Raw genomic sequence first — 14,345 nt, forward strand, 5'->3', positions numbered from 1 at the left:
AGATGTCTGTGCAGGGAAGCAGTCAGACATTCACTGCGCATGCGCCGAATACAGACGCGCACAGGGAGGATCGTTGCTTTCGCCCCAAATTTTTCATTTTCACAAGGGGTAACAGGAGAAAAAGCACCCCATAATTTGTTACCCATTTTCTCCTCAATATGGCAACACCCCACATGTGGTGGTAAACTGCTGTGGGGGAACATGACAGGACTCAGAATGGAAAAAGCGCCACATGGCCTTTGCAGTGCAGATTTTGATGGATTGGTTGATGGGCACCATTGGTTTTTATTTTTTGAGTGATTGTCTTATGTAGGGGGTAATTTTTTTGCGGGATGAGGTGACCATTTCATTGGTACCATTTTAGCGTACATAAGACTTTTTGATCGCTTGGTATTACACTTTTTGTGAGGCAATGTGAAAAAAGGCTATTGTGGCGTGGTTTTAAAATTTTTATTTTTTACAGTATTCCCCTGGGGGAGGGGGGGGGGGCATATAATGTGATATTTTTTATAGAGCAGGTTGTTACGGACGTGGTGATACCCGATATGTCTTTAATTTTTATTTTTGTTGTAGGGTCTCATTTTTTGTGGGATGAGATGGCGGTTTGATTGGTATCATTTTGGGGTACATAAGACTTTTTGATAGCTTGGTGTTACACTTTTTGTGACGCAAGGTGACAAAAAAATGGCTATTTTGGCATAGATTATATATTTTTTTTACAGCATTCACCTGAGGGGGCATCTCATGAAATATTTTTATAGAGCAGGTTGTTACGGACGCGGCGATCCCTAATATGTCTATGATTTTTATTTTTGTTCAGTTTTACACAGTAAATGGATTTTTGAACAGAATTAAATGCTGTAGGACCTTGTTAAAAACTCCTTTAAGTGGCGACATTTCCTTCCTGCCTCCTATTCCTTCACTGCAAAGGACGGCGCTCACTGGTTATTACCACCTCCTGCACCCCCAGATATACTGTAGGTGCCCTGCAATAACCAGTAAGCATTTTTTCTGAGGGCTAACGCACACTGCCAATGTTTTAGTTCGCATCTGAGCCGCATTTTTTTTTATGTGGCTTGGATGCGGACCCATTCACTTCAACGGGGCCACAAAAGATGTGGACATCACTCCATGTGCTGTCCGCATCTGTTACTCCGTTCTGCAAAATGCAGAACACACATGGCTGGTGTCCTGCGGACCAAAAGAAAAGGTGCGGTCGTGTGTATGAGGCCTTACTAGTCGGGAAAGCACTTATTGGTTAACCCTTTAATGATCAGGCCTGAAAAGACCTTAATGACCAGTCACTTTTTTGTGATTTAGCACATGTGGTTCAAACACTTGTAACTTTTTTATTTTTTGGACTACTCAAAAAAACTTTTGCAGCTTTTTATTACATAACACAGAGCTTTTTTAATATATATATTTTTAATTTTATTAGGGGGAAACTCTACAATATATATTTTTTTAAACGTAATTTTTATTCAAACTATAGCTCATTTAAATATGCTAATTATTATAATTAGTTCCCCATAATGTGTTGGATAATTGTATTATACAATATGTATAGTTTTACATGAATGGGGTGATAAATGTAATGGTTTTGGTTGGTGTGGGTGTTTTTTTAAAATGTATTTTACAATTTTAGCGGGAATCTGTCACTAGCGACCTCCCTATCCAGCTGTTTGCATAGACACATAGCTGTGGTTCACCTGATTAAAACACGGTTATGTTTTTGTTGATCCGATGCTCCGTTCCAGAGTTATAATGCTTTTTCTTAATACGCAAATTGGGAGTTTGGTGCAATGAGGGCGTCACCATTCTCTTGTTGCACCCAAGCACCACTCATTTCCGTGGCCAGCCCCTCCCTCGCTGCTTTGATTTACAGGGCCAGGAGTGGTAATACAGCGAAAGAGGGTCTGGACACAGAAAGGAGTGGAGCTTGGGAGAAACAAGAGCAATGGCGAAACACCTTCATTGAGCCAAAGGCCTAACTTGCATATTAAGAAAAGTATAACTCGGGAAAGGAGCGTCAGATCAACAAAAGATTAACAGCGTTTTAATCAGGAGAACCACAGCTATGTGTCTATGCAAACAGATGGATAGGGAGGTCGTGGGGACAGATTCCCTTTAAGTGTGTCAAGCTACTGCTGCAGATCCTGCCTCTTCTGGTTGGGACAACACTGAGCAATTAGAGTACAAGACTAGTATTAGATTTAATTAGGTTATTTTATATTCGTATAATATATCTGCCCCTTCTTATAGTTGGGTGTGTATGTGTTTCTGTTTTCTCCTCTATGCAGTATATCTGGTTTGGTAACCATTATCCACACCAGCTTTCTATTTTATGATATGTGTCACTACTTTGTAAAATCCAAAATATATGTATGTATCTTTGCGTGTAATAATGTATATAAAGAGAATGATTCCTTAACATGTCAGACAGGCCTCGTTACCCACAACAACTAATAAGAGCTCCGGTTTCAAATCTTAGGCTCAGTTTACATCACGTTTTTGCCCTACTTTTAACGTACATGTAATATAAAAAAGGTTACAAAAGAGTAATACACTACATTTTTCCATCCTGGTGACCATAGAACTCTATGGAGACGGATGTATGGTATCCGTTTAACATAAATAGTTTTTTTTATATACGTTAAAAGTAAGACAAAAACGTAATGTAAACCCAGCCTTAAACTGCTGTGGAAAAATGAAAGCTGCATTGTGATTAGTTGCTGTGCGCTAGAATTTCCAGTTCATTCCACGTGTTTTCCAGGTGCTGTCTGTATGGAACGATTTTTGAGTAGGTACAGTAATGAGGAGGATGGGGAAGCAACAGGTCCAGAATTTGGGGTATGAGTTTTATGGGGAGTTTGTGTAGGTTGGGGAAAATACAAGACAAACGACTTGACTGGAAGAAGTCGTCATAGTGGTCCGAACCAGATGGAAAAGGCAGGTAAAGTGAACAACTCCAATCAGAGACGTCAACTGTAAGGCATTGGCTATAACTGTACTGTAATCACTTATATTGCCTGCAAACACTTATGTCAAGCTGATAGCTAACAATATATCGTCAGAGTATGGTGGTAATTGCTGTTTGCACAGTAATAGTATGGTAGTGATAATCAGACTTGGTCATGGTGTGGCATTTTTGGGGCTATAAACCTGTCCAGGTCAAGTGCATTATCAGAGCTGTGTCTCCTAAGCTGTGTACATGTGTGTCCATTACAGGACAGATTAAATTAAAGTTCCCATGGAAAACCAGCAAGCAGAGATGTTGAAGCCCACAAGTAACTGATGCAGAAAGTATAATGGAAAAAGTTATAACCTTAATAACATTTATTTGCTGGAACAGGAATACCCCTTTAGCCGAGGAAGAACTTAAAGCAGGGCTTGACAAATTTCCTTGGAATCTAGGAGCCAGCTAAAAAAGTTAGGAGCCAGGCGGAGCCGCGTCATAAAGCCCCCAGTAGGTGCCCCCATAGTGCTCCCCCCCCCCCCCCACTTTTCCATAGAGCCCCCCAATAATGCTGTATACCATGTTACATATACCGCCGCTCCGTCCCCGGACCCTATTGACTATAATGGGGACGGGGGTGGAGCTTCGGCGCAGCACGGCAGTTCGCGGTGAGAGGCCGCCGGACTAAAAAGTTGGACATGCAGTACTTTTAGTCCGGCGGCCTTTCACCATGCACTGCCGTGCTGCGCCAGAGCACTGCCCCCATTATAGTCAATGGGGACGGAGCGGTGGTCCGGCGAAACAGCGGAAGGACGGATCCGACAGGGTGAACAGCCTGCCGGATCCATCCTGCCGCAAGTGTGAAAGTAGCCTTATAGTTATATAGCTACTGAATGAGACAGAAGGGATGCCTTTAACATATATATCTCCTTGAGAAGCCAATTTGATCCTAAAGGGTTAATTAAACCTGTAATCTAAACTCTGTCCTGTCACTTCTCTTATCTCTCTGCTCCTGTCCCTTAATCTTATCACTGCTGCAACAAAAGCATCAGCCGACAGCCTCAGTGTAACCTGTTCTTTTAACTCAAAGAATGAAATGAGTCTCTAACTAATCGGATCTTTAGATTCTTTTAACCGGAGACTCATTCGATTCTTTCTAGACTCCCTCCTGTACTTGTGTCAGTGACTCAGAGCTGCTAGTGCTTACCTTGCCTCAGCTCTGATTGGTTGGTGGGCGGGGAGGGGAGGGGCTGCCAGAAGCAGCTTCCACTCTAGGATCAGATTACACTCCTCCCGAGCCCCTCCCCTCCCTGCTGCCAGCGTCTCGCTCTCTGTGTGCTGTGACTCACTGACTGAGGAGCTGTTCACACGGTGCTGCCTCCGGACAGAACGGCAGCTCCGCACACATCGCCCGGGCACCTTTGAAAACGGGCTGACAAATACCCAAGCGCCAGGACTAAATTCCTGGTCGCCATGGCGACCTGGCGCCTGGGATTTGTCGAGCCCTGACTTAAAGTAGCCCCACATTGTAGGTGGGTCCAAGCTGAAAGAAAGTGGGGCAACACAAGTAGGCAGGGCCAACAGGGATAGGTGGGGCCAGCAATACCACAGTGCAGAACAAAATACCGCCCCAGCAGAACAAAATACCACAGTGCAGCACAAAATACTGCTGCCCCACTGCAGCATTCAACTGTACCACCGTCCTGAGAAAGAATTCAGAGGGGCACCTGCGCACATTGGCCAGGTGCATAAGTAACTGATGCTACTAGCATTATTAATACTGAGAGCATTAGATCATGTCCCTGGCCAGGGGTGTGAGGAGGGCTTGGATGGCCCCCCCCTGTGCATCTGCCCACTGGGAAATTTCCCTGTAGGGTCTATACCCAGTCCGCCCCTGCTTTTTAGGGATTTCTTAATAACAGGTTTAAAGGGATGAAATCATCTCAGAAATTGAAAGCATATCGCTAGGACGTGGCCCCGCTGGCACGACTATTTCTGTCAGCCCATGCAAGTGAATGGAGCGGTGGCCGCGCTTGCACTCTCCATTCATTTCAATAGTACAGCCGGAAATAACCAAGCGCGCTGCACGCGAATGAATGGAGAGAAGTCACACATGCATGGTACGCCCTCCTTCACTTTGCATGCTCTGTTCTATAGATAGGTACAGGTCCCAGAGCTGAGACCCGCACCTATCAGACAATGAACAATATGCCTCCAATGTCTGAGATGATACAACCCCTTTAATATCTTGAGACTGAATATTTTTTGAAATGTAAAAAACGTATATTTTTATCATTTATATTTTCTATAGTGCCGTCGTATGGCTGTTTTCTTCAGCAGTGCTACTCTTCCCCGCAGTCTGTGTCTGGTAGGGCAGCGCAGTCCCAGTAATGTCACATACAGTTACTGGATATGATGTCTTCCTAACTGTGAACCCATGGGAATCCGCTGCCCTCAGCTCTGATTGTTGCACACCACTCGGCACTGGCAGCTGCCACAGGTAGGTAGAACATAAGGCATCTCACCGGAGGCTTCCCAGGCAATTACTCAGGCACCTGGGAGCATTATTATTTATCTGCAGGAGGGGAATAATAGTCTGCCAATCTTCCGCAGCTTTTCTCCAATAAAGACGGAAGGTACTGCCTCATGAGCTCCTGTGAACCGCAGTAATGTATGTGTGCTGGCACGCAGCCTGGCAGAATACATCAGGGTAAAGAACTCTGAAGAGAGTTGGCAGAAATGCCAGCTGAGTTAATTATTTAAACTGATACCTCCACAAAGAGATTCACAATGTACCCTCTGCTGACCTTTGCTTTTTCATGAAGCTCTGCTCAAAGGAATAATGTATCTGTATTATTGTGGTTCTTGCGTGTTTAATAGACAGGGAGGCCCGTCCAGACATTAAAGCCATCAATCTTCCATATAAAAAGCCAACTACGATGGACTGAATTTAAAGTGGATCTCTGTATTGCGAGCATTGTTCCACCTCTCACAAGCACCCAGGACCACCTCTTTATTTCTACCTCCCCCTGCACTTTCCACTCTACCCCTCATCTTAGATGTCAATCACATTGAAAACTTGCTCAGAAGTAGAACGTGGATCTGCCCGCACCCTGCCTTCCATGTAGTGGGCATCAGACTCACTGTAGATATAGCACATATGACCTTCCTCCGAGGTGGAAGGAAAATAGTGACATCTAAGAAGAGGGGCCAAGTGGAAAGCCAATTAGAAATGAAGAGGCAGTTTTGGGCACTTGGAGGAGGCGGTTCTGGGCTCTCGGTGGCGCCCTGTTCGGCAATTTGAACTGTATTTGCATACCAAATAAAGTGCATTTTCTGGAGTTCGAAAGTACAGATAAAGCTAACAAAGGTATGGTTGAAATGCTATTAGACGGACGGCACTGCTTACATATAGTAGAGGTGAACGACGGATTCCCTTTAAACAGCTTATTTTTGCTAGTTATAAACAAAGTATATTTACCTGAATGCCTCTTAAAGAAGAGACCCCCATATACAGAAATACTCCGTAGAGTACTGGCATCGGTATAAACTGGAGAAAAAAGAAACATCATGTAAAACAAAGATTAGGTCATTTTTCCAACCACTGAAAAATATTATTCATTATGTTTCTTTATTATACAACAAAACACGGCATTATTAGATATTTCCAATGAGCGAATACTTATACAAAAATAACAAACCCTCCGACAATCAGCTGATATCGGTGGAGGTAGGTCCAACAGACCACACATCTCTGCTGCTACCACCAGACCTAACAAATAACTTAGTGACCAACACATGGTCAGGCCAAGTCTTATTTAGCAGCTCTCTGCACTGGGGAGTCCTGAGCCGTGGATAACAAATGTCACTTTAAGGGATTGTCCAGGATTTTTATATTGATGGCCCATCCAGAGGCTAGGCTACCAATATCAGAACAGTGGGGTCAGACATCTGCACGCTGTTCTGCAGTCAGAGCTGGTTACTGCGACGCTGCTCCCATCAAAGTGAATGGGTGCAAGACTGCAGTAACCAGCTTCGTCCACTACACAATGGACCGAGCTGTGTAGTTCTGGCAGTGGAGCTACTTCAGAACAGAACTCCCGCCGATTAGATATTGATGACCTATCTATAAGATAGATGAAATCAATACAAAAATCCTGGACAACCCTTTTAGGGCTGTTTCACATGAGGGAGTCAATTTCGGGAATCATGCTCCATGTGCGAGTGTGATCCTCCGTTCTGGACTTGCAGGAGCGCACGGCATTATACCGAGTTATAAAGCTGTGTGCTTTTACTTGACCTTATTTCTACAGGATCATACTGACAGCTTTATGTCACTAGGATTCTGTGTCTGTAAGGTCAAGCAGAGGCACATAGCATTATAAATCACTATAGTGCGCTCCTGCAAGTCCAGGACGGAGGATCATGCTTCCCGCAATAGACTCATGTGAAACAGCCCTTAAAGTGGGAAAATTTCACAAAAAAAAAAATCTGTTTGTAGTCCTAGCCTAAGGGGTCAATTTAACACAAATGTAATACGAGCATTTTGAGAATTTGTCTCGATGCATTATCATTTATTTACAATATTGGTAACAATATAAAGTCAGGACACCGCATTACTATACTATATTCAATGTACCTTACCAAGAGTGAAATGACTCTAGGGAATTCCTAGAATGAAAAGACAGAGGTTCCTTCACCTTTTCCTACACAGCAGCCCTCTTCCCCTTCATTGTGAGGATTGGTGGTGCATCCAGCAAGTAAGACCCCTGCTGTTCAGGAAGAATTTGCATCTCCTAGCAATATGCCATCACTTTTAATGGTGGGAACACCCCTTTAACTTTTTCAGCTTGAGTAACGTTTACGAAGGGGCCCATAAGGACCATTTTATACTCAAGCTGTGAATTTGAGGCATATTCATTTGCAAATCAATATGCAGGTTTTCGGTGAATATTTATTGCATCAGAAAAATACATACAATATAACTTTTGTTTTATCATTCTTATATTATCATGCTCAATAGTAAGACCTTTTAGCGTGGTAGCTTTCCTTGTGAAAGTATTATATATTCATGCTTTGATGCATTTAACACAATCCAATGAATACAACTCCCACATTATACACTCAGGCCTATTTCATAGTAAGCTAATAAACCATCCAGTATGTTTTTAGCATATGGAAAGAAACCAGAGAGCTTAAAGCAAACCTGTGCAAGAAGTGGAAGAACGCACATGCATACACTGCTCTACTCAGTTACATACCTTCAACACTGTAGTCATAAACACAGAGCAACCCATAAGCACAAAGATCATCAGGCCGGTCACTCTCTGCTCCCGGATGCCAAGAAATTTGGGCTGTTCCCCTGGAGCCGAACACTCAGATTCCAACTTAAGACTATTGACATGGGTGATGGAGAGGACAGTAGCGGCGACAAACCAAGGTAATCCCATGATAGAGCAGATTCCGAGCATCAGCCCCACCATCAGCAGATCCAAGTGGTAGCCGCATCCTTTCTGCAAAATTGAAATTATTTATTACTCTTTTTGAGTACTGTAGAGCAAAATATAGCAGTACATACTTTATTTAGTAGACCAGTATTATCTCTGGTGTTAAATGTACTGGGTCCTGCATCCACCAGGTTTCTAGGGTATGATTCCGAGGTATACAGATGTATGATTGGGCCACATAGAAGTAACTTGGAGACTGTACAGAGCCGTAATACACTCTAGTGCATGAGCCCTTAAAGCAAGTAAAATCTGAGTTACTCAAAATCAGCACCAAGTAAATGAAAGCACCACAACCCAACCAATATAAAAGTATAAATAAGGCACGAAAATACACTGGGCTCATTTATAGACTCCACGAGACTAGCAGACACATGGAGATACTTACATCCAGAGGGAAGGGAATACTCGTTCCATTCACATGCTCACGTCTCCTGGTCCAGGATTGATTATATGCTTGTACAAAATCCCCTGCTGTCCAGGGTCATTTCAGCAAAACTACAAGATATAGGTATATCTGACCATGCCCCATTAGTACTGACAATGGCAGAAACTCAAAGAAAGGGCAGTGATATTATATGGAGGTTTCCAACCCATCTAGCCAGAGATGAGGATTTTGCTTCACTCTTGAGATGATGGTGGGGGGGAATATGACATAGATAATATGGGCCACAGAGACAATATCAGTCTGTTCTGGGACACTGCAAAGGCTGTCCTGAGGGGCAGGATCATTCCTTATGTAGCAGGAAGGAAAAAGGAAATGTGGAATAAATACAAACAGACTAGCCAGAAACTGGGATGCGCATATGCCAGTTACATAAGATCCCCTTCATCTCAACACCTCCAAGATTGGAAAGAGGCCCAACAAGCCTTTAACCGATGGGCAGCAGAGAAAGAGAGTTTCTATAGAAAAGAATGGGAGGCCACCCTTTGCAGACCTGGCAATAAATCGGGAGGATTACTAGCAGGCCTTTCTAAGGATAAGCCTCCAGCTACCCATATAGGGGCGTTAACTGATGAAAAGGGTGATATACCTACAGACCCCCAGAATAAAAATTTGTACAAAAACCTATAAGCTGATACAAATCACCCCATACCGCAAACCACAATACTAGACCAGATACACATCCCTAAGGTGTCAAATGAACAATTATCTTTTCTGAATTCCCCAGTGACGGAAAGAGGTGCTGGAAGCCATTGGGTCACAAAAAAACATGCAAAGCACCAGGCCCAGATGGGTTAACGGGGGAATTTTATAAAATCTTATAAGAGCAAATAGGGAATACTCTAACTAGGGTATTTAACTCTGCCTTGGGATATGGAGGTCTTCCACAGTCGTCCTTCTTAGCATACATTAAACTCCTGCTCAATCCGGGTAAAAATGATCTGCATCCAAGCTCCTCTCGGCCTATCATTAATAAATGTAGACGCAAAGATTCTGTCAAAGATTATGGCCGACAGATTAGGAAACTTTATGCCATTACTAATTAGCCCTGTGCAGGTGGGTTTTACTCAGGGTAGAGCAGCTGTGAGAAATATCCGAACGATTTTGGCAGTTCTAGACAGGGTTCAGCACTGGCCCCACCAGGGAGAGACACCAGCTTTGTTGATGTTGGATGCGGAAAAAGCTTTCGATAACGTCAAATGGAACTGGCTAGGGTCAGTGTTGGACAAGATGGGGTTTGAGGGCCCCTTTCGAAAGTTACTTAGCCATATTCACAGGCATCCTCAGGCAAGGGTTCACACAGGTGGATATTTGTCATCGCCCTTCGAACTGCAAAAAGGTACAAGACAGGGATGCCCCTTATCACCCTTGTTATTCAATTTAGCTATTGAACCCTTATCCCGATATCTCCAAATATCAGAAATATTCAAAGGTATTAAGGTGGGAGATCAAGAAGTTAGGTTAGCACTATTTGCTGACGATATCATTTTATTTTTGGGTTACCCGACCACACACATCCCTAAAATATTCTCTGCATTGACAGAATTTGGTACATACTCGGGGTATAAAGTAAACCTATCCAAGTGTGAAATGTTAGATCTAAGTGGCAACACAGGCAGAAGTACCTTGATACACAAATCTTATAGCAGAGCATCACCAAGCGACTATATTAAATATCTGGGGATAAAGATAGGCCGATCCCCTGTCTCTTTGTACAACTTAAACTACAAACCCATACTAGAAAGGATATTCTCTGACTTGAAAAGGTGGGCTAAACTTCCACTCAACTTGGTGGGGTGGTGTCACTTAGTCAAAATGTCATGCTTTGCTAGACTTTTGTACCCCCTACAAACGATACCAGTACTGATAAAACACAAAGATGCAATTGCATTAAATTCACATTTCGTCTCATTTATATGGTCGGGACGGAGGCCCAGAATAGCTCTAGACAAACCTATGAGACCTAAAGCAGAGGGTAGAGTACATTTTCCAAATGTGAGGGGATATAATATAGCATGTTTATTACGTCATATTTTGGATTGGAAAAGAAACACCAACTACTACTCCAATCTACCATTAGAAAAGGATATGGAAAGTCCATGGGATCTGATGGCTTTGGTAGAGTCTCAATTTTCCAATCTCCCACCAAAGATAAAACGTTCCACCCTTCTCAGAGATACCCTTATTACATGGAAAACAACACGTAAACTATTTAATCTTTCTTATCAATGTTCTAAACCTCTCCCCTTGTTGGGTTCGCCAGAATTCCAACCGGGAAAAATGAGTCATTTATTCCAAAGCTGGAAAGATTAAGGAATAAACAGAGTAGAGCACTTGATTCATGATCAAGAACCAAGATGACTAACACTTTAAGAAATATGTGAAAAATATAACCTCTACCAACCAGCTAATAATGCATTATTGTAGGTCAAAGCTATCAGATATTGTCAGAGAGGCTCCCTTGAATGCTTTTGATACTCTCCTTACTTCCAATGACAGATACTCCATATCACATTTGTATTCCTTCATTAGAACCAAGCTGCTCTCAGGGAACATCCATTCCATTTATACAAGTTGGGCAAAGCAATTGGATGAGGAGGAGGTGGGAAGAGAGATAGTTAGTGGGTGGACAGACTTTAGAAAACATATCCTATTTGAAAATTGGAGGGAAACCCCATAAAAAATCAGGCATAGGCCAATCTATGCATTTAATTTGCCTCCATCAGCCCTTATGCCAAACAGGCAAACCCAATGCCCAAAATGTCAAGAACAAAAATCTGATTTGTACCATGGGCTTTGGAGCTGTAAACAATTGAAAGCCTTTTGGGATTACACTCATGCAATAATTAAAAGGTCAAGCAATCTTATGGGTCCCAAAGACTGCAAAATTGCATTGTTTCATTCCTGCAGTAAAAGGTCCAGCTCTACAACAGGCAAAGTCACCCATCTGCCTCCCATAGGACATATCATTATCATGGCGGCAAATAAATGCATATTAGGTAACTGGTTACTTCCACAACTCCCAAATTCTAAACAGGTAATTCTGACCACAAAAAAAAATATTGTGGATAGAACAATTACTAGCAACTAATGATAAAGAAAACCAGACAAAATGTTTTTTTTTTTTTAAGAAATCATTTATTATCTGTTATTGTGAAGACAGGGAGAGAAAACAGCTGGTGGGTCCCTTTAGACATACCCGATGGTACTTATTAGAAGAGCTCAAAGGTACTTTAGGGAAATAAAAAAAAAAGGAAGCACCTAGAGAGTTGGTATAAAAGAACATGATAGTTCTGACAAAGGAAATGTTCGTTTACACATTGTTCTCTGTATTTTAAAGTAACAGACTCAAAGGGAAATCTATTTTGTTTTAAAACTGTACATTGTTTCATATGAAGCTTGATTGTCAACAACTAGCAGATACGATATTGTATATGTTAATATTGTTTATTATGTTAAAAAGTAAAATCAAAAAATATTTTGAAAAAATAAATAAATAAAAGTAGAAAGGCATGCATTACCTTGAGTTTATGTTCCTTCCTGTTGATAATGACAGCAGTTATCTGTTGGTCCATAAATATCAAAATGGTGCACAAGAGGGCAGGGATTACTGTAGGGAACACGGTCCACCAGGGGTTGTCTCCAATAGGATTTACAAACCATCCTCTGTCATCTCTGGTTGGCTTTAATAAAAAAAAAATATATAACAGAATGAATGTGTTTTTCATTGCTATACACCACTACTCTACATGTTAGAAATGTAAAAATGAGTAAACTTCTAGAATTTCTGTGGGATTTCCAGGGAAGTGAACACATTTGTATAATTTATATATAGTAGATATATTTTACATGTAGTATATATTAGCAACAAAGCTTAGGGGAAGTTGCAATTAAGGCTACTTTCACACTTGCGGCAGTGTGATCCGGCGGGCAGTTCCATCGATTTGGATGTGACTGAAAGCATTTGTGAGACGGATCCGGATGCGGATCCGTCATACAAATGCATTGCAAGAACGGATCCGTCTCTCAGCTTGTCATGCGGACAGACGGATCCGTCTTGTATTTTTTTTCACATTTTTACCGGTCTGTGCATGCGCAGGCCGGATCCGGCATTCCGGTATTTTGAATGCCGGATCCGGCACTAATACATTCCTATGGCATTCAGGCAAGTCTTCTGTTTTTTTTTTGCCGGAGATAAAACCGTAGCATGCTACGGTTTTATCTTTTGCCTGATCAGTCAAAACTACTGAACTAAAGACATCCTGAACGGATTACTCTCCATTCAGAATGCATGGGGATATGCCTGATCAGTTCTTTTCCGGTATAGAGCCCCTGTGACGGAACTCTATGCCGGAAAAGAAAAACGCTAGTGTGAAAGTACCCTAACTGATGTTTGCATTTAACCAGTTCTAGACTAGGCCATTTATCCCTTTTCCAAACCAGGCAGTTTCCGTTTTTTTATTTTAGTAAGCGCATCTTTGAAAGTCTTAAAGGGGTTATCTAAGACTATAAAAGTCCTCACAGAGCGGCTAAACTATGGTGGTGGCCCCGCCGCTGTGTTCGATCTCCAACGCTCCATGGGCGGCTCTTCATCTTCCTGCTTCACTGGCTGCAGCCCTCACGTGCCCCCCATCAACAAGATATTGGTGCCCCCCCATTAACAAGATGATAATTTCAGCTGGGAGAAAAAGAACTGGAGATGGAGATCAAACCCAGCGTCTGGGACCAGGTAAGTATGATAACCACCATGGGTAGGCCACTCTGTGAGGTCTGTTATAGTCTTGCAGAACTTCTTTAACAATTGTTGTTGTTTTTTCTGTTTGATTATGTAAAGATTTGCAGTAATACACCAGGCTTTATTTGTGTAATTTATTTTAGTTAAAGAAGGGACAAAAATTATCTTTCCATAAAGGTCATTTTGATATATAGGATGTATGAGTTTGGTTGCTAGAAGCTGCAGTGTGGTGGCTTTTTTTAAAATTATTTTTCATATTGTCTTTGTTTTTTATTTTACACTCCCATAAGGTCATCAGCAGAGAGGACCAGAGCGCACTGCTGGAAGCATCAGGGGAGAAAAAGATTCATTTTAGGACATTTACAGGGGCTGCCGGAGTTATTTAACTAGGAGGACCCCTTTAATAATACATAGTCTGAAATAAATGAGTAACAGCAATGACGGAACACAAAAAGTCAACAGCCTAAATGGAGGTTGGCACTACAGGTCTGAATATAAGGCTGGGTTCACAAAACGTAGACTGAAAAAATAGTGAAATAGATGCAACAAATTGTATTCTTCTCCATTCAACAGGGCAGAATAATGTGTCAATTTTCTGTCTCATAAAAAACAATAAAAAACACAATGTCCAAAGGGAACTTTGTGAAACACATGGCTCTCTTCCAAACGCCTACCCCATAGAAACCTTATTTGACAGATGGTCGA

General features: G+C 42.1%; 1 protein-coding gene across 1 annotated transcript in view; it reads right to left on the minus strand.

The window, feature by feature from the left end:
• LOC120996158 (electroneutral sodium bicarbonate exchanger 1) overlaps nt 1–14,345 on the minus strand; it is a 247,924-nt gene that overhangs the window by 15,083 nt on the left and 218,496 nt on the right. The window contains exons 18-20 of the mRNA XM_040425910.1: nt 12,427–12,588; nt 8,218–8,469; nt 6,438–6,506 (exon numbers count right to left, since the gene is read on the minus strand). Of these exons, the coding sequence (XP_040281844.1) occupies nt 6,438–6,506; nt 8,218–8,469; nt 12,427–12,588 (483 nt within the window). The remainder of the gene's footprint in view (nt 1–6,437; nt 6,507–8,217; nt 8,470–12,426; nt 12,589–14,345) is intronic.

The sequence above is a fragment of the Bufo bufo genome, chromosome 3 (genome assembly GCF_905171765.1).
Source record: "Bufo bufo chromosome 3, aBufBuf1.1, whole genome shotgun sequence".
Lineage (NCBI taxonomy): Eukaryota > Metazoa > Chordata > Amphibia > Anura > Bufonidae > Bufo > Bufo bufo.